Here is an 18,902-nt window from a genome sequence, read left to right on the forward strand (position 1 = left end):
TACTTTTTGCTTTTTCATTCTTTTGACTCTTTACGTTTCAGTTTGGGACGTTTCTGTTGACTTATCTTTCAGCTCACTGATTATACCATTTTTACATTTCTAGCATTTGCTTTTGATTCTTTCTTAAAATTTCTATCTTTCTGCTCGTATTACCCATCTTTTATTGTGTGTTGTCTTCTTTTTCCATTAGAGCCCTTGAACTCTTAATCACAATTGTTTATCTCTCTCCTGACATTCCACATCCAATCCATCAGCATGTCTTATTGGCTTTACTTTCAAAATAAATTAAACTCAGGCACTTCTCACCACTTTTGAAATAACCCTAATACAAACCCCTGTTACCTCATCAACTGCAATGACTTCCTAACTTATTTTGTAACTTTTGATCTTTGAGTTCTTCCAACAGCCAAGAGTTCTTCCAAAACTATAAACTCTATCATTGGCACTCCTCTGCTCTGTGGAAAGCAGTGGCTTCTCATCTCTTTTAGAGTACAATGCAAGCTCTCACCTTAGCTGGCATGGCCCTGTGGGATTGGCCTCCCTTGTCTTACTTTTCCCTTGTTCAGGCTGCTGTGACCTTCCCTGGTCTTTGGCTCTTGCTAGAAACCTTCGAGCCCATTTCCTTCCCAGTGTCAGCATTTGTGTGTTGCTCGTTTACCTTCCTCACTTCATTCTGGTTTCTACAGCACAGAGAGGTAGTCCCTGATCTAAACATCCTCTTCCCCTGCTTTCCACTTTGTTTTTTTCTCCTAGCACTTACCATTATCAGACATCATATGTTTATTTGTTTATTGTCTATCTTCCTCATAAAAATATGACGTTGTGAGGGTAGGGATTTGTCTTTTTGCCCCAGAGCAGTGCCTGACTCTCAATAACTTTGTTGTATTAAGTGAATGAATAAAATTAAAGCTGATTCAAAGTGAATGAGCATGTGTACATTTTACATAAGTGATACATGACATTCTTCCATTCCTTGGGGGCTCTTAACCATTCTCAGCCAGTTGTAGTACCTTTAAAAAATCATCATGAAGATGATTTTGAGAACTAATTTTGGCAGGAGATAGCAGTTTTAGTCTATCTGCTCCATGTGCAGAATAATAACCTATTTTACTACATCTGATATTTAAGCACTAGAGTCTATTAACAGGTAAATAATTTCCAAAAATAAAAGCATCAGGAGGAAAACAGGGAAATTATTTTTGAAATTATTTTTCAAAAATGTGTGCATTTTTGAAATCTCTAATAAGAAATGTTATAGCTGATAATTCCAGCAATTACAGAATCATGATTGTATCCATACTGGATCAATAGAGGCCCTGGCTTATATAATAATTTGCCCTCTAAGGATTCTAGAACCCCATATGTAAACACAGAACAGATTTATATTGATTGACAGTGCATGTAGGTTTCTACAGATCGTGCCAGTCAGTGTTTCCTAAGGCAGTTGTGCCATGGTAATTAAAATTATGGGCTCTGAAATCAGCCTGCCTGGGTTCAAACCCCATCTTCATGTGTCAGTTTCCTTGGCTATAGAAAGGAATACTAATAGCACCTACCTTACATTGTGGCTTTGAAAATTACATGGTGTAACTTAGTCAAGAGCTTAGATGAGCAATTGGGATCTGGCAAGTGCTCAATAAATGTTAGTTTATCATAATAATAATTATTATTATTACTGATTGCAAGCAAGACAAACTGCTTCTCACTTCAGCAGAAAAAGAAATTATTGAAGTAATTTTGGTTTGATCACAGATTTAATGTGAAGGATGAATAACCAGGCTCGGAAAACAGGTAGAAACCAAGAGGCAGTCAGCATGGCATAGCAGCCAGCACTTCATCAGTGTGATGCCTTGGGGGCAGCCTGGCAGGAGGCACTGCCTTCACTCCTGGACTGCAGATCCACCACAGGACAGCAGGCTGAATTGTCCTGTGTCCAGACTTCACAGTCGCAGGGGAACAGGCTGCATGCAGGTGGGGCCCAGGTCACCTACCTTCACCCTAGAGTCCGGAGCCACAGACAACAGTAATTGTCCTTATAGCTTTTGTGATGGAAAGCAAGTCCTGGCAACCACCAACTCAGGTACTGGGGAATTCGCCAAATGTAGGAAGGCAACTAAGATGCTGGGAAACCAAGAATTCACAAGTGAGTGTTACACCAATTAGTTAATTCATTACAGATTTCAATATTTTCCAAAAAACATCCTACAAAGAACAGCTCACTTTAATATACTCCAACAAATGATGAAATCTCTCCTTGGTCATCAGCTTTTCTAAATTTCTGTAACTTTAGGTGATTCTGAATTTCTTAGTGATTCTGAACTTCTAGAAGATTCTGAAACTGAAGAGTCTTACTTTGGGATGTATTCAAATCCTGACAGTCACATCAGTCCGTGCCCTTTTTCATTATGTAACATGAAACAGAAAGACCTTTCCAACTTACCTTGGGAACCTGCTCCTACAACAGGGTGTGTCATCCCATTTAATAAAGGAAGAGTTATATTTGCACTGTGACCCCTCATCTGAGGTCATCGGGACCGTGCTGTACTCCCTAGCTGCACTGTAAAGGGATAGACAACAACCTTGTCTCCCTCTCCCAGTCATTGTAATCTGTATCAGAGTGCATCATTAGATGAATGAAGACGGAAATGTTCCCATGGTCAGCAGGTGGGGAAGGCAGGACTTGCTCCTCCGAATCAATGAAACCTAGTTCATTCTAAGACTTGGGGAGAGCAGCTTTGAGGAAATGGGGCCCCTAAACTTGCCATGTGGGGGAATTTGGGGGATGGTAAATCGGGCATCCTTTATCTACTAAATGTAATCTTCACTTTCCCACCCTCCAATTTTTCTCAGTTGGGCTTGAAATTGTTTTTACTTGTTACACTTTATGGGAAAAGAAAGGGAAATCCTAATAAGGTCCATGCCAGCAAAACTCTAGAAGAAGAAACTAAGAAGTTCAAATTGGCAGTTTGTTCATGAGAAAAGACGAGGTTAAAGGATTTTGTTAAACAGATGACCAAAATAATTACTGGAAACTTCTGGTTCTGGACAAGGTGGAGTAACAAAGGCTACATTTACCTTCCCACCAGAAAATATAATAAGCAAACAAAACCTGGACAAAACACTGGACATGACACTGCTGTCTTTAAACCTTGGACATCAATCAGTGCAGGATGGTATTTCATAAGAAAGGGAAAAAAATTGGGGTGAGCCTTCTGATTGCTTCCAGCCTGGAGAGAAGTTTCAGGCCACAGCAAGTTGGGAGGAACCTAGGTGTAAGTATATATATAGGGTAGAACATCATAGTTGCCAAATGAATGGCACAGGAAAGAAAAACTACAAGAACAGGGGAAGTAGAGCCATAAAACTAGAGTGGGGTCTAAGATTCACTATGGATGAAACGGGGTGTTAATTGGGTTTTCAAGGCCAATGCAAGAGGAGGCATAGAAAAAGAACAAGGTGGTGTTGGGAAGTATTATAAAAAGAGGCACAGGCTCATCCTTGTTTTATAAAAAACAAAGGCTTTTGGAGGGGATTTGTAAAGATAGGTTTAAAAGTACTTTGAGACTATTTGTGGAAATTCATGAATCTTAGAGTTTGATTTTATTCAGGAGATCAGTAGCTTTTAAAATGTAAAATAAAACCAGTAAACTCTATCTAAAATAAGTTCTTCCCCTAATCCCAGCATAAAAAATACATATAAAAGCATAGCTGCTTTAGACAAAATGGGGGGTACGAGATGACCAGAAACCTCAACAGCACCACCTCTAGTAGCACCGTAGAACTGCCAAGAGTTTTCAGAGTATAGTTAATTCCTGCTGATGGCTAAGGCAGTCATTGTTGCAGAGAAGATTGAAGATAGGTGAGATCAGTTAATTGGGTTGGAGGGAAGACTGAAGATAGGCAAGAAGACAAATTAGGAACTGCTGCAATGATCTAGGCAAGAAAGAACCTATGAACTAGGAGGGAGGCTTAAAGACAGCAAGGAGGGGACTATAGGCAGGGACATGTAAGGAAATGCTCAGTGGGTTAAGGTGAGTTTGTAGATATGAAAGGAGAGAAGGAAAGAACATTAAGTAGCTTTAAGTGAACCAGATAATTTATAGTTCCTTGACCTGAAACATTTAGAGGCTGTGATAACACTAATAATAATAATAATCTGTAATTGCATGAATTACATAGTGTAATGATACATCATGATATAATGGTCTTACCAATGCTTTACAATCAATGACATTGTGGTACTGAGGCTTTGGAGGCAGACAGACCTTGATTCAAACCTCTGTGCTGCCCGTGGTATGACCTTGAGCATGGTAGTTAATCTGAACTTCTTTCTTTTCTGTTAAATGGGGGACAATGACAGTACTTACCTTATAGTATTTGAAGGGAGAGTGTTAGAATTGATACTGGGGAGTCTCTCCAGAGAAAGTTTTATTAGTTATTGTCTTTATTTAATTCTTAATTAATCAGCACTCCTGTTTTCTTTAACATGTTGAATTTAAAAGCTCAGTGTATTTCTTTGTCTTGCCTCTTAATACCTCATGAATTATTGAGAAACAAAAGAAAGTGATTATGCAAATGTTCAAAATATCTAATAATACATGAAAGTAGTCATGGGAAACTGGAGAGAAATAACTTTACTGATATTATACTAGTTTTTTTCTGGAAGCATAGCATATTAAGAAAAAAGCTCATTTCAACGAAAGAAAATGTAAAAATTAGAGTGCATTAGAAGCATAATCCAATGAATTCTATTCCTAATGAATACTCAGGCAGTATGTTAACTTTTTCTGAGATACAATAGCCAAGCCAAAAAATTTAAAGAATGAAAAAAAACAGATGATTAAACAAACTGAAGTAATTAGAGGTAGTCTTTGAAAATGCCTCATTAGGCATTTGACTCATTAGGACAGATCTTTTGATTTTAGGGCCAGGACATAATTGTTTAAGCAGTTGATGTGTCTTCAGCTCCTTTCACCTTGTCACAAGTTGTCCCCTATACCGCCTTTCTACCTAGCTTCCAAGTCCAGGCAGACTTTGAAGAGATTCCTTAGGGCTCACCTCCCCTAGAGAGTGCCCTCCGTACTATCTCTTTCCTTTTCCTCCTCATTCCTGTTGCCGGTGTTTATTGCTTTAATAAATTCCCCTAAGTTAATACCTCCTAGGTGGATTAGAATCATTCAAATCCACCTTGATTTCTGCTAAGTGGAAATTTTATACTCAGCCTTTCTAAATCCTTACAACAATGTGATGAGGATATTACAGTTGCTTTAACCCAAGGAGATGAAATTCAAACTGGTGGCATTTCACACTTACAGTGGGCTTGCAGGATGAAAGAGAGCTTGGTATCTTGATCCCTTATATAAAACAGGTGGGTCTTGTTAGAAAAATCCTTCAATCATTTTTAAGGTTAAAATTTAGAAAAGAGGTACAAAGAAATTTGCTTTGATGCAAATATTGTCTAGTCAGTTATGTAACTTGAGAGATAATGACAGTGTACACTAGCTATCCAGGGCACAATATCTCTGTTGTGCAATTGAATATACTGCTCAACCATTCTGGAAAATGGCATGCTCGTGTGTGAATGACAATGTATCTTGTGTGTATGGCACTCCAAGCCAACATGTTGGTCACTGCAAGTAAACTTCTTGATCGTCAAGAGGCTGCCTGTTTAATATTTGCATGATCTAAACGAATTGTTTCTTTTGTTTTTTCCTCTGCTTTATGAACTGGTAGTTTGACCTTTTGGCTTTTTCCCTGAGAGTTAACAAAAGTTAGACAGTTGGGGGGTGAACTTAAGTAAAATCCATATCACTCTATGTTACTGGTCTACTAACAATTCAAGACAATGTCTTGGTAGGAAGCAAGGAATGAGTTTTAAATTTGATCTTTGAATTTCAATTATCCATGCCACTCCTGTGGTCCACCATTCTATATAATTAAGAATAAGCTGTATGTTCCATAGTGACACAACCTGTTGTTTCTGATTTGCAGTTTTCACTTAACCTGCGGTAAAACTGAAATAGAAGTCAGGTCATTTTTTTTTTTTTTTTTTACCTTCTTCCACTCAATTCTAGTTAAATATTTTTGAACTTCTATAAAATGTCTGTGCAATATTATCACCAATAATGTGTAAAATTACTACTCCCATGTAGAAGAGTATCCATTCTTTATTCAACCATACCCTTGGGATCCTATCACATGCAGTTGATCATATACTATGTATAATTTTCTAATTTTTTTTTTGTTTGTACACTTTGTAGGGACTTTGGAATTTGGAAAATATAGTACATTTTGGGTATATGTATTAGTCCATTTTCATACTGCTATAAAGAAATACCTGAGACTGGGTAATTTATAAAGAAAAACAGGCATAATGAACTCACAGTTCCACATGGCTGGGGAGGCCTCACAATCATGGCAGAAGGTGAAGGGGAAGCAAAGGCACGTCTTATATGGCAGCAGGCAAGAGAGCATGTGCAAGGGAACTGCCCTTTATGAAACCATCAGATCTCGTGAGACTTATTCACTATCATGAGAACAGCACAGGAAAAACGTGCCCCCATGATTCAATTACCTCCCACTGAGCCCCTCCCACAACATGTGGGGACTATGGGAACTACAATTCCAGATGAGATTTGGATGGGGACACAGCCAAAGCATATCAGTATATTAAAGAAAATATTTGTTAGTGCTAAGTGAATCTACTTTCACCTACTTGATTATTTGATGATTTTATAAATAGTCATCTCTTTCCTCATCTTTCCAATTGCATTTTGTTGTTCTAAAGCCCAAACCTGTGTGTCTTGTGTTCAACAACCTGAATCATACAGTTGTGAGATGTAAATGGGTGTGGTGGTTCCACTTACTTCTTCACATAGTACTACAACTAAGCCATCTAAGTAGTTTGCTCCTAAATTCCTCCAAGAAGGGAAATATCATGATTTGATTTAAATGTGACATCCTTTCTTAGAGACGTTTTCTTTGTCTCCTTCTTCCCCAGTCACTTCCTCTCATCCACTGTGCTTTCGGCAGTTCATTCATTCATTAACTCATTCAACGAACATTGAATAACTTTTGATCAATGTCTTCCTCCCTCCAAGCTGAAAACTTGATGGAGGGTAACATGATCTGTCTTTGTTTACTACTGCGTCTTCCGTGAATATACATTGTAAGTATTGAACGGATTTTTACTAAATGAAGAAATACTTTGATGAAATATTTTTGATAACTGCCAATATCAGTTTCTGAATTGATTCTAAAATTCTTCTGCTGGAAAGTGGATTAGCTTTAGTATGACTGCTGAAGCCTTTTAAAGTGGGTGATAACACTACATTTTGTTTGCTTTATTAACCTAAGTGCTTTTCTTTGGAATCTTTTTAAAGGAAGATAAATTACATTTATGAAAGAAGCATATTATTTTTAAAGTACTTTAGTTTTAAAAGGTAAAATGCTTGTGTAGTTATAATTTGGTAACTCTTGATTTCACCTTAGGAAAAACAATATCACCTTCTAACCATTTCTTTTTTAGTCAAATCACTTGCTTTTATTTCTTTCTGTAGATCTGCTATTGAAAGATTGTAATCACTGCTGCATCTTTCCTGTAAGACTTGATCACATTATTAATTTCTTTGTAAACTTGTAGAATAGGGGTATAAATAGTACTTGGGTAATACACTGACTAATACTGAAGAACCAGGCATTTTCTTACCCCAGCCCTCACACAAAGTAGGGAAATACAAGTTAAAACTCATCTCAAAACTCTGACCTCAGAATTTCCTGAGAAATCTGAACCGAGAAAGATTCTTTGCTTTTGACATTTTTTCCCTGGTTTCCACCGCAAGTCTCTTGCTCTTACATTTTTTTTTCTAGTGTTTCAAATAGAGGATGGTAGAGTCGTATAGAACAATCTCAGCATTGGAGAGGCTACTGGAGGTCAACTAGTGCAAATGCTTTCTGGATAATGGAATCCTTTGGGAACATCCCTTGAAAGTCTTCATCTAGCCTATTCTTGGAAACCCCCAGTGATCCCCCTCATCATTTCCTATGATGGGAGCTTCTATCTTTGTCATCAGCTCTGACTATTTCAAACTGCTTCCTTACATTGAGCTGTAACTAACTAAAAAGTTTCCACACCCTGCTTCTGTTTTAGCCTTTGGGCTCATAAAGAACAAGTTGAACCCGTCTTCTGCAGAACAACTCATGTACAGGAGATGCTCAGGTTTCCTCCATGTTTTCCTTTCTCTAGGCTAACCCTTCTTTGTTCCTCATTTGCTCACTATATGACCTGATTTCATGTCTCCTTACCCGTCTAGTTACTCTAACTTGAGTAGGCTTATTTTTCTTATAGTTTCAGGATCCAGCAATGAGTGTGATACATCAGGTATGCTCTGATGAGTTGAGAGTAGAGTGGACATATCATCTCCCTTACTTCAGATATTGTGATCTCATTGGCAAATCTGGCAATAAAAGTTGAAATGCCTGACCAAGGACAATGGCTGGTCAGGTGCCATTGTTCTCATCTTTTACTTTTAGATGTCCCTCAGTTTGTTAAGTTAGTACCTACATAGTGTCCTGAAACTTGTTCAATTTGTACCTACATAATAGATTAAATTCAAAATCTCTGCTTAACTGAAAACAAAAGCAAACTTCTTTTCAGAGCCAGAATCTGGAATCATACTTAATAGAGAATGATCTTGTACAAGTTGGATCATCTCTTTAAGTAACGGTTTCTCAAACTTACAAGATTATTGTGAGAACTAAATTAGTTCTAAAGTGTTTCCATGTAAAGTGTATGTAAATGCTTAAAATATGTAGTAAGTTCTGAATGCATATTACTAATAATAATCTTTATTATAATGTTTACTATTTCATGAGAAATGCTTATTTTAATACTGAGCAAATAGGAAGAGTTCATGGCTTCTCTATGTTTTTGAAGTGTCATTTAATATATTATATATATATATTTATATGTATAAAACATATATATATATATTTCAGTTACACATTTGTCCAAATACGTTTACAAATTAAAACAAAACAAGACAAAGTTCTCACACTAGTTATTTGTTATAAAGTGATAGAACAAGTGATATGTTATAAAGAGCATTTATTTCTCATGTCTTTGGTATTAAAAATAGTTGTATTAACTTTGTATCAAAATGATTGCTTCCTTCATTTAAATCTAAGAATTATTGCTGTCTGATAAATATTGGAGAGATTAACTGTTTTGAAAATATAGAAGCTCTTTGTCTTTTTAAAATAGTTGTTTTTGGCAGATGTTAATACATTTCGGCAGCACAGTATGGCCTTTTTCAGGTTAAGGTGCTGAGCCCAAACCTCAAAGAATCACTGCAAAAAGATTGGATCACCCCTCTTCACCCCATTTCATAATTTAGTTAGTGAGAACCACAGCTGGGTAAACCTTTGGGGGGAAATTATCAAATAAAACAAACTCTTTTTAGAAGTTTACAACTTTTATGTTAGGAAAAAACAAACACATTTGTGAAAAGCTTAAAATCCAGTAAACGACTTGAGGGACTTGTGGTAATCCTAGGGTGATGAGGAGCAGGTTAGCAGCAGTGAAGGACTTAGCACCCCAGGGGGCCAGAGGCTGTAATATACCTTACGAGCAAGTCATTCTTATTTAGTCTTGCCCATTAAGAAGTCTACTTGGACTAAATGCTTTTAAAAATGCCCTTTTAATTTACTATTAAAAGAATATTCCTAGCAGAAGTAGTCTTTGATGCTAAATCATATTTTAAGAATAACTAAAATTAGAATTTTGTTCTTTTTATAACACTCATTACCTACACACACCCCTACCTGGTGTGTCAGAGTCAGTTTGTACGGGCTCACCAAAGCCTACTGTTCAATTTTCAGGAGTTTTGTAAGCCATTTGATGTCAGACAAGTGGCCTGAAGTTTGTTATGGTGGCAGTATTTACACCATGAAAATTGGCAACTGCTACAAATAGAAGTCTTTTTCTTCTTCTCTTGGAGAGCCACTTGTTAAACACTTACCAGCTCACCTGTGCTTGAAAGTATTTCTTCAAATAAAATGAAAGACGGTTAGCTTTGAAAATTTTTTGTATAAAAGTTTACATGGGAAAAAAATAAACTAATTGTTTTTTCTTCCCCCTGTGTTTTCAGGGATACGAAAAGACCGAAGAGGAGGGAGAATGTTGAAACACAAGCGCCAGAGAGATGATGGGGAGGGCAGGGGTGAAGTGGGGTCCGCTGGAGACATGAGAGCTGCCAACCTTTGGCCAAGCCCGCTCATGATCAAGCACTCTAAGAAGAACAGCCCGGCCTTGTCCCTGACGGCCGACCAGATGGTCAGTGCCTTGCTGGATGCTGAGCCCCCTATACTCTATTCCGAGTATGATCCTACCAGACCCTTCAGTGAAGCTTCGATGATGGGCTTACTGACCAACCTGGCAGACAGGGAGCTGGTTCACATGATCAACTGGGCAAAGAGGGTGCCAGGTAAGAATGCGAAGCTCAACTTTTAAGAGTCAATAGCTTTTCAAGAACTGGTTGTGATGTCATGGGAGAAATAGTGGGGAAAAAAGAAGCAATAACACGTTATGTAATAGGTTTCAAGGTTATAGGAGATGTGTTCATTTTCAGTATCAATACACTGTAATTTTTCTGGAGATTAGGAAATAATATTTTAAAATAAAAATCCAGAAGACTAAAATTTTTAAATTGACATAATTTATTTTTAACCCATCTTATTTACCAGAAAGATTTAGGGTGGACACTACATGATAAAACTATTTGATAGTATATGTTCACATTCGCAGAAACTTGTAACACTAAATGATCTACAAAAGTTCTTAATATTAATGACCTTTGTTCAAAACATCTCAATTATTAATAAAACAATGTTATCTTAAAAAGATTGTTAAGATTGGGTGTGGTGGCTCATGCCTGTAATCCTAGCACTTTTTGGGGCTGAAGTGGGAGGATTGCTTGAGCCCAGGAACTTGAGGCCAGCCAGGGCAATGTGGCGAAACCCTGTCTCTACAAAAAATTTTTAAAAATTACCTGGGTGCAGTGGCAGACACCTGTGGTCCCAGCTACTGGGGAGGCTGAGGTGAGAGGATGGCTTGAGTCCAGGAGGTTGGAGCTACAGTGAACCGTGTTTCTGTGGAGTGCCACTGCACCCCAGCCTGGGTGACAGAGCAAGACCATGTCTCAAAAAATAAACACCAAAAAAAAAAGTTAAGAAAGATCTTTATGGATTAAAGAGATAATAATAAGTTTACTTACTGAATGCCAATTATTTATCCAACCTGGTGTATGCTTAGTATTTTAGCAGAAAGAGAAAGGCAGTGGAAAAATAAATTAAGGTATCATCCCTGAAAGAAACTTTTAGAAAGACGCAGTGGCTGAAGTGATATCTTGTTCCTTCAGCTGATTCTCTCAGAACTGGTGTTATAGTAAAATTGGACTGTTACTCCTGTTGTTCAGGGAGAAGAACTCAAGTCTGTATGGAAACAAGACTAGAAAATGGCTTTCTCCCTGCCCCAGTGTATCCATTCAGGAGCTAATGTAGATGAACCAAGGCAAGAGGAAGTTAAATTTTTTTCTGGGCTTATAGACTCAATGAGTGATAGATTTAGTTGGAGTTTTTCTCATTTGGTTTCTTTTAATAGATGAAATTAATTGTTTCCTACGAAGCATGAAATGTTTAATATGAAACTAAAAAATGTGGAGTTTGTACTTGCATTTCAAGGGTCACTGCTGTGTTACAGGCCAAGTGAACTTATGTCTGGCCTTAGAGAATCTTACATGTATTTGCATCTATCAGCATATAAACATGTGGGCTGTAGAATAAGAAGCCAGCAGTACGAGAACCCAGCCTTGTTAGAGGCCACCATTTTGGTGGTTTGGGTGGTTATTAGGTTACATGGAAGCATGGAGAATAATAGGCAAATGTAGGTTTTCAATGTCAGTCGAACTGGCAAACAAAAATTCCTGATCATCTTCAGAATGAAAAGTTTTCTTGAGTACCTACATATTTTGGCATTTTTATATGAAGCAGATACATTATAAGTTAATTGTTGGAATATAAATGTAATGTGGCTGTAAGTTTTTTCTTTATATTTGTTATTGCCTTGTTCATATATTTTAGGGAAAGAGAAACAAACAAAGAAACTAATGGTCATATATTTGAGAGCCAACTCTTGGTTGCTATTCAGTTTTATTTTCCCTCATGAAATCTTGGTAATGTTAGCTCTGGAGTACTGCTGAACTGAAGTATAGACATTTTCTTACATATCAGTAGATTCTCGTCATGGCATTTTTATAATAATAAACTATCGAAGAGCATTAGTAACAACTGGAATCAAGCTCAAATACATTACCAGCGGTTGAAGAATTCACATCAATAATCTTCTGAATTTAGGAATAAAATGGAGAAGTCAAGGAAAGGAAAATATTATACACAGGCTAGCAATTGTTAAAATATAATTATTAAAGCCAGAGTTAGACAAACTTATGGCAATAAGATATGTAATAAAACCACTCTATAACTTCATCATGTTAGTTTAAAAGACCTGCATGATTCCAAAATCCTTAGACCAATAAACTATGTCTTCTTACTGGATAATTAAAAAAAATTATAAAGGCAAAATGAAATTATATATGTGTGTGTTTGTGTGTGTTCCATGGGAATACAGCTGTTGTAAATCAAAGGCCTACTTGTCTGACCAAGCAGAATAAAAATAGTCATTGATTTTAAAGAGATGAAAAATGAGGGAAGAAAAAAGTCTTCTGCAAAAGTTCTACAGATGGTTGTCAAGCTTTTCAGAAAAATACACAAAGCAACATTTTGAAAAGGATTTATATCTTTTATATATTCAAATACCATCTGTTATTTAAAAAATATAGCCCACACTGAAAATCTAATATAGACAATATAACGTTTATGAGATAATAGCTTGAGAATGACAATGATAATAGTAATTTTTAAAAAGAGAAAATAGGCTGGGCACAGTGGCTCACACCTGTAATCCCAGGAGGCGTGGGTGGGTGAATTACCTAAGGTTAGGAGTTCAAGACCAGCCTGGCTTTTAAAATGGCAAAACCCTGTCTCTACAAAAAAAATATAAAAATTAGGTGGGCTTGGTGGCACACATCTGTAGTCCCAGGTACTTGGGATGTTGAGGTGGGAGAATTGCTTGAACCTGGGAGGCAGAGACTGCAGTGAGCCGAGATCCCACAACTGCACTCCAGCCTGGGCAACAACGAGACTCTGTCTCTAAATAAATAAATAAAGAAGGAAATAGTAAACATCATTAGTAAGAAGAATAGCAAACAGTTCAGTTCTGGAAATACCCAGAATTAGCTATATGATACAAAAACCCTCATGGATCATTTGGATAATCCTCAGAATATCTGTCAATATAACAAAAACTATGAATTGACTTCATTTTGAATGATGAATTTTTAACAAAAATAGTCCATACTTTGGGCTATCTTAATAGTTCTAGAAGTGCTTTCTTCTTCTTCTTTTTAATTAACAGAATATTATCAAACTTTTCAAATGTTGATGATTATAAATTGAATTTTCCTTTTCATTAATACCTGGGGCTTATTTTTTGACTTGATACATTTCTCTACTCAGAATTAAGATGTGCAGAGCTTTAGGATAAAATGCATCATAAAAGTGTGAGAGTCAAGTTCCCATCTGTAAAGTACTTCTAGTAGACCCGGATAAAGATGACCTTAAGAAATGATTTTTTTTTCTCTTTGCAGTTTAAAAACAACAGTAGCAATAGGAATGATAAAACCTACAAAGCCAGCTCTGATAAAAGATGCTTTTTTATAACACAATCTACTTTTTGATATTTATCTATAGAGAAGATTTTCTCCTTATTGTTTGCTGAAATTTGTTTATCTTTAATAGGAATTTTATAGCCTTATCCCTGGGTAGAAATTCAGTTTTTTAAAAAGTAGATTACTAAATCTTAATTTGCTATTATTCTACACATGGTAAAACTAGTCAATAACTGTAATATCATTGAGCTGAAGGTTAAAAAGGAAAAAATATGACTGACTGAAAGAGTGGTTGTATTTTTGATTTCAGCATCACACTCAATTGCATCGTTCAGTGGTTCATTCTTAGTTTTGGTGTTAATGAAATACATCTGAGATTTTTTTCCCCAGAAGCTTGAATTGTGTCACCACAGTGTCCTTTTGATTTATTAAAAGTTAAGCCTTTTCCAAAATTCACCATAATTTTACATGTCTCAAAAGCAATGTTATACTTCAAGTTTGTGTTATAATTCTACATATTTTATGAAGATTTTGATAGATGTCTAGCCCTGAGTTTTTTATTGCCTGTTAAATACTTATAACCAAAAGTGTGACAGCCTCATGAGCTGCTGCTGGGCACAGATCTGAGAGAGTACACTGAGAGTGTTGGCCCAGGAAGAGGAAGAGAGGACAAGGGGCAGTTCAGTGGCAGCTTGGCTTTGTGTGAAACATGCCACCTTAACCACTTCCTCATTCTTTTAGTGGCAAACTAGGTGACCTTCTCCTTCCTCTTTCCTGCCGAGTCCCCCTCTACTCAACACTCTAGAAGGCCCCTCTTCCTCCTCAGTCCTGACTCCCTGTCATTGACTTCAGGTGGCCTCCTTGCTCCGTTTTGGCCCCAGGGGTAGACAATCTACTCTTTCTGGACATGCCTCCCAGCAGCCCCAAGTTCAGGTTTCTTGGCAGTTTCTATGTTGTCTGGAGGATGCATGGTTGTGTGAGTTATTCCAGGGCTCAAGGCCCGTTCTGTGTCTGTGTTCCCCAGGAATCCAGGAATTTGCTTCTCTGCCTCTCATCCTCATCCTCATCATTAAAATTAGCAGATTTGAGCTCAGGAAATGCTTGAATCAATGAATAAATGAACAAATGACAGGTGATTTTTGAAAGTCTTGAGTTTCAGAAGTCTCTGAGCCCTGTTACAGCTCAATTTTCCCATAAACTAGAGCTGCTCTCTAAGGCTGTGACATTTCTCCTTTTTCTTCTCCTCAAAATCTACCTGTTGTTCTGATATCTCCCGGACAGTCACCTTAGTGAGACTCCATTCCATTTCCAACCTCTCTTTTGTAAGGGACAGAGAAATAGCTAGAGGAATATGGAGCCATGCACTCTGAGGACTTTAGCAGGCTTCAACTGTCTATTTACAAGTGAGTTTCACTTAGTGAATGAAATTGGAAACTTAAAGTGGGTAGGGATGAGGGTTCTGGGAGAGGATGTAACACCTCAATCTGGGAATTGGGAGCATCTTCAAAGGCACACACTCAATTCTGGGAGGTCCCTGTAGATTCCAGAGATTTAGGAGGGCTTCCCAGGACTCTGCTTCCCAACCTGTCATTGGACCAGTAGACCCTGCTGTCAGGCTGTTGTGGTGTCCAGCAGCATGCTTTGGCAAGGTAATGAAAGATAACATGACATGGACGTATGGGAGACATCCTGGAGAGATGACAGAAGCCTCTGTTTAAGGACAAGATTTGCCATTTAGATTTTGCACCCACTGTATAATAAGAGCCTTAGGATTGGGCTGGAATCGCCCTAGCAGGCATGATAGCAACCCCTCTGGACTGGCAATATGCAGCTTTTTTGCAAGTGTTCCATGTCCAAGTCACCCCACCCAGCTTTCTACTGCTCCTGTGGAAGCTCTGGTGAAACTCAAGGAAAGCAGCTGTTGCTGACTGGATTTTTCTTTCACATGAAACTTTGAAGCCTCATAGATGCTTATTGGCCTAGATGCTATTAAACCTTAAAAAATCCTTTTTTCATCTTGACAGTATTTGAGAAACATGTCAGGGGCATTTTGCCCACCCTCCTCCAGGTTCTGTGTCATTGGGTGATATGGTTTTCCTGTGTCCCCACCCAAATTTCATCTTGAATTCCCATCTGTTGTGGGAGGGATCTGTGGTAGGTAATTGAATCGTGGGGGCAGGTCTTTCCTGTGTTCCTGTGATAGTGAGTAAGTCTCAAGAGATCTGATGGTTTGAAAAAGGGGAGTTTTTCTGCACAAGCTCTTCTTCTCTTGGCTGCCTCCATGTGAGATGTGCCTTCCACCTTCGGCCATGATTGTGAGGCTTCCCCAGCCACATGGAACTGTATGTCCATTAAACCTCTTTCTTTTGTAAATTGCCTGGCCTGGGATATGTCTTTATGAGCAATGTGAAAACAGGCTAATACAGTGAGTCTCGGTCAGGTTGTGTTTATGTTGAACATGGTGGACTCGTGGTGCTTGGTGTCCCCAGGGCACCCTGTGGGGAAGGTTGGCCTGTGGCTTTGCTACTTCCAGGGGGTTTGACATGGAGAATGTGTGTTTTAAGTAATAGATATATTATGATTGAAGTGTGTTACAGGCTGAATTGCATCTCCTCAAAAAGGCATGTTAAAGCCCTAACCCCCAGTATCTCAGAATCCGACCTTCTTTGGAAATAGTGCCTTTATATAGGTAATCAAGTTCAAGTGAGGTCATTAGCACCAGCCCTAATCCAGTAAGGACCGGCATTCTAATGAAAGTGGAAATTTAGACACAGAAATAGACATGCACAGAGGAAGATGACATGAAGAGACACAGGGAGAGGACAGTCATGTGACTGGAGTGCTGGGTCTGCAAGCTGAGGAATGCCAAGGTTTACTGGCCAACATTGGAAACTAGAAGGGGCCAGAGTGGATCTCCCCTGAAACCTTGAGAGAGAGCATGGCCTTGATTTCAGATGTCTAGCCTCCAGAACTGTGAGGCATACATTTCTGTTGTTTTTGAAGCCACCTAGTTTTTGATACTTTGTATGGGAGCCCTTGGAAATTAATACAAAGTGTATTAAAAATAGAATTTTCTTCTATTGTATTTTTGAAGCAAAAGAAATAAGGAGCTATTGATTTAAGGAAGAAGGTTTAGCTCATCTAGTAGAGACTTGGCTAATCATTTACTCTCATGTATTTCTTTTCTGGCCACCCAAGTGGTTCACTGAACTGGCTTAGAAGTTGATTTATAATTGTAAGAGTTTCACGCATCAGAAGTTGATTTATAATTGTAACAGTTTCATGCATCTACCTCATAAATACCTTGTAAAAGATTTTAACCTTCAGAATAATGTTTTCCTCTGGTACTTTAGTAGTTTATCCTTTTTTTTGCATCTTTGATGCATTTGAATTCATTCTGGTATGCTATGTGAGGTGGGGCTCCAACATGGTTTTCATACAGATGACTCCACCATTGTTTCAATTTCATTTGTTGAACAGCCTCCTACAGAAGTATTTTTCAGACTTCTTTTATACTTGACTTCCAAGTTTACTATTGGTTAAGAGCTTCCAAGTAGGGGGAAAGATATGACCCATTGGCCTACTTGTTTGATTATTTTTTCCAATTCTGAAATCAAAAATTAAAAAAAACTTATTTATTCAAAATTATAGTTTCACTTAATTTATATTAACTGCATAGATAGTGTGATTCATGTGTCCTGCTTGGACGTATTTAGTAACTTTTAATTAATCTTAGAAATAAAAGATAGAAATCCATGAGACTTGAGACATTTAAATAAGACCAGTACTGATAGGTAATCCGGTGAAGTACCATTTGTTTGTAATAGGACATCAAAATTGTTCCCCAAGAGTAAAGGATGTTCCATTCTCACTTTTCCCATCTGTCCTCCCAAATTCTTTCATTCTTCCTACCGCTTTGAACCAACTTGAAAAGTTAGTCCACTCAGAGCCTCAGCTGTTAACTTTTAGCCTCTGCAAACAAACTAGCTGTTTCCCTCTTTGTCCCTTTACCATCAAACTCAGTTGCTTCTCCTACTCCTCTCCCTTCTGCCAGGGTCTCCATCCTTGTTCCTTATTCGACAGTGGAATCATCTTTGTGCCTGACTCCTCTTTACTGTGTACCACTGGCTCCTCCTCTTCACCATCTCTAAATTTATGCTTCTTTCCTGTTCCACTGTCACCAGCTTGGTCTACATCCTACTTTATCATTTGGATTTAGGTCCCACCCTAATCTGGTATGACTTCATCTTAACTTGATTACATCTGCAAAGACCCGATCTCCAAATACAATCACAAGTAAAGGTTCAGGTGGACGTGAATATTAGAAGAGACAACACTTCAATTAACAGTTTGGCATTAGGACTTTATTATTTAGCTTAGTAATTGCTTTAACAGGTAAATAATAGTATCCCCTAAAGTTTAAAATGCAGAATCAGATTATGCCTCAGGGTACCTAACCCCTAGGTTAACTTTTCTTCAACAGAGTCTTGGGAAAGACCTTTGTAAAAAGGCTGGTGACCATTTTATTTGATTTCTACTTTCCAATATTATCTGCTTAAGTCAGACAATCTCCTTGGCCCACCCTTTTCCCTGCCATTCTCCCCTTCACATAATGTCTTAATTTTATTTTTCCCTTGTTTTATTCCCTGAACTCCCTTCTCTCTATTCGGATTCTCTACTCATTTTTTCCCCTAATGAGACATCTGACTTCCTACCTCCTTTCTGAAACTTCAAACTGCTTAGCAAATACAATTTTGAATTGAGTTTGCTGTTACAGAACAACTAGTCCTTGGTCCAGAGTATCTTGCAGGACTGAATCCACTGGGGTCTAAGACACAATAATAACTCTTAATTATTTTCTTCTTTCTTTCATGATATATTTGTTGCTGGATGATGAGTTTATATTATGGTTGAATTTCCTTTTTGAAATGAAAAGGTGAATAGTCTTTATTGGCTGGGTATCTATTTTTATCCAGAAGACTTTGCAAATGAGAAGTATTTCTACAATCTGAGTTTAATTTGCTTAAGCCGTGAACTTGTTCTTTAAAAGTTGTATATGTGCAAAATAAATTTAAATTAAATAAATCATATTTTAATGTAGTCAGGGTAGCATTCATT

At 37.7% G+C, this 18,902-nt stretch overlaps 1 protein-coding gene across 23 annotated transcripts in view; it reads left to right on the forward strand.

The window, feature by feature from the left end:
• The window catches only part of ESR1 (estrogen receptor 1), a 436,798-nt gene that overhangs the window by 267,542 nt on the left and 150,354 nt on the right, over window positions 1-18,902 (forward strand). For all 23 annotated transcript variants that reach the window (XM_077999571.1, XM_077999568.1, XM_015137107.3 and 20 more), the window contains one exon: window positions 10,149-10,484. In XM_077999571.1, coding sequence (XP_077855697.1) covers window positions 10,149-10,484 — 336 coding nt within the window. The remainder of the gene's footprint in view (window positions 1-10,148; window positions 10,485-18,902) is intronic.

The sequence above is a fragment of the Macaca mulatta genome, chromosome 4 (genome assembly GCF_049350105.2).
Source record: "Macaca mulatta isolate MMU2019108-1 chromosome 4, T2T-MMU8v2.0, whole genome shotgun sequence".
Classification (NCBI taxonomy): domain Eukaryota; kingdom Metazoa; phylum Chordata; class Mammalia; order Primates; family Cercopithecidae; genus Macaca; species Macaca mulatta.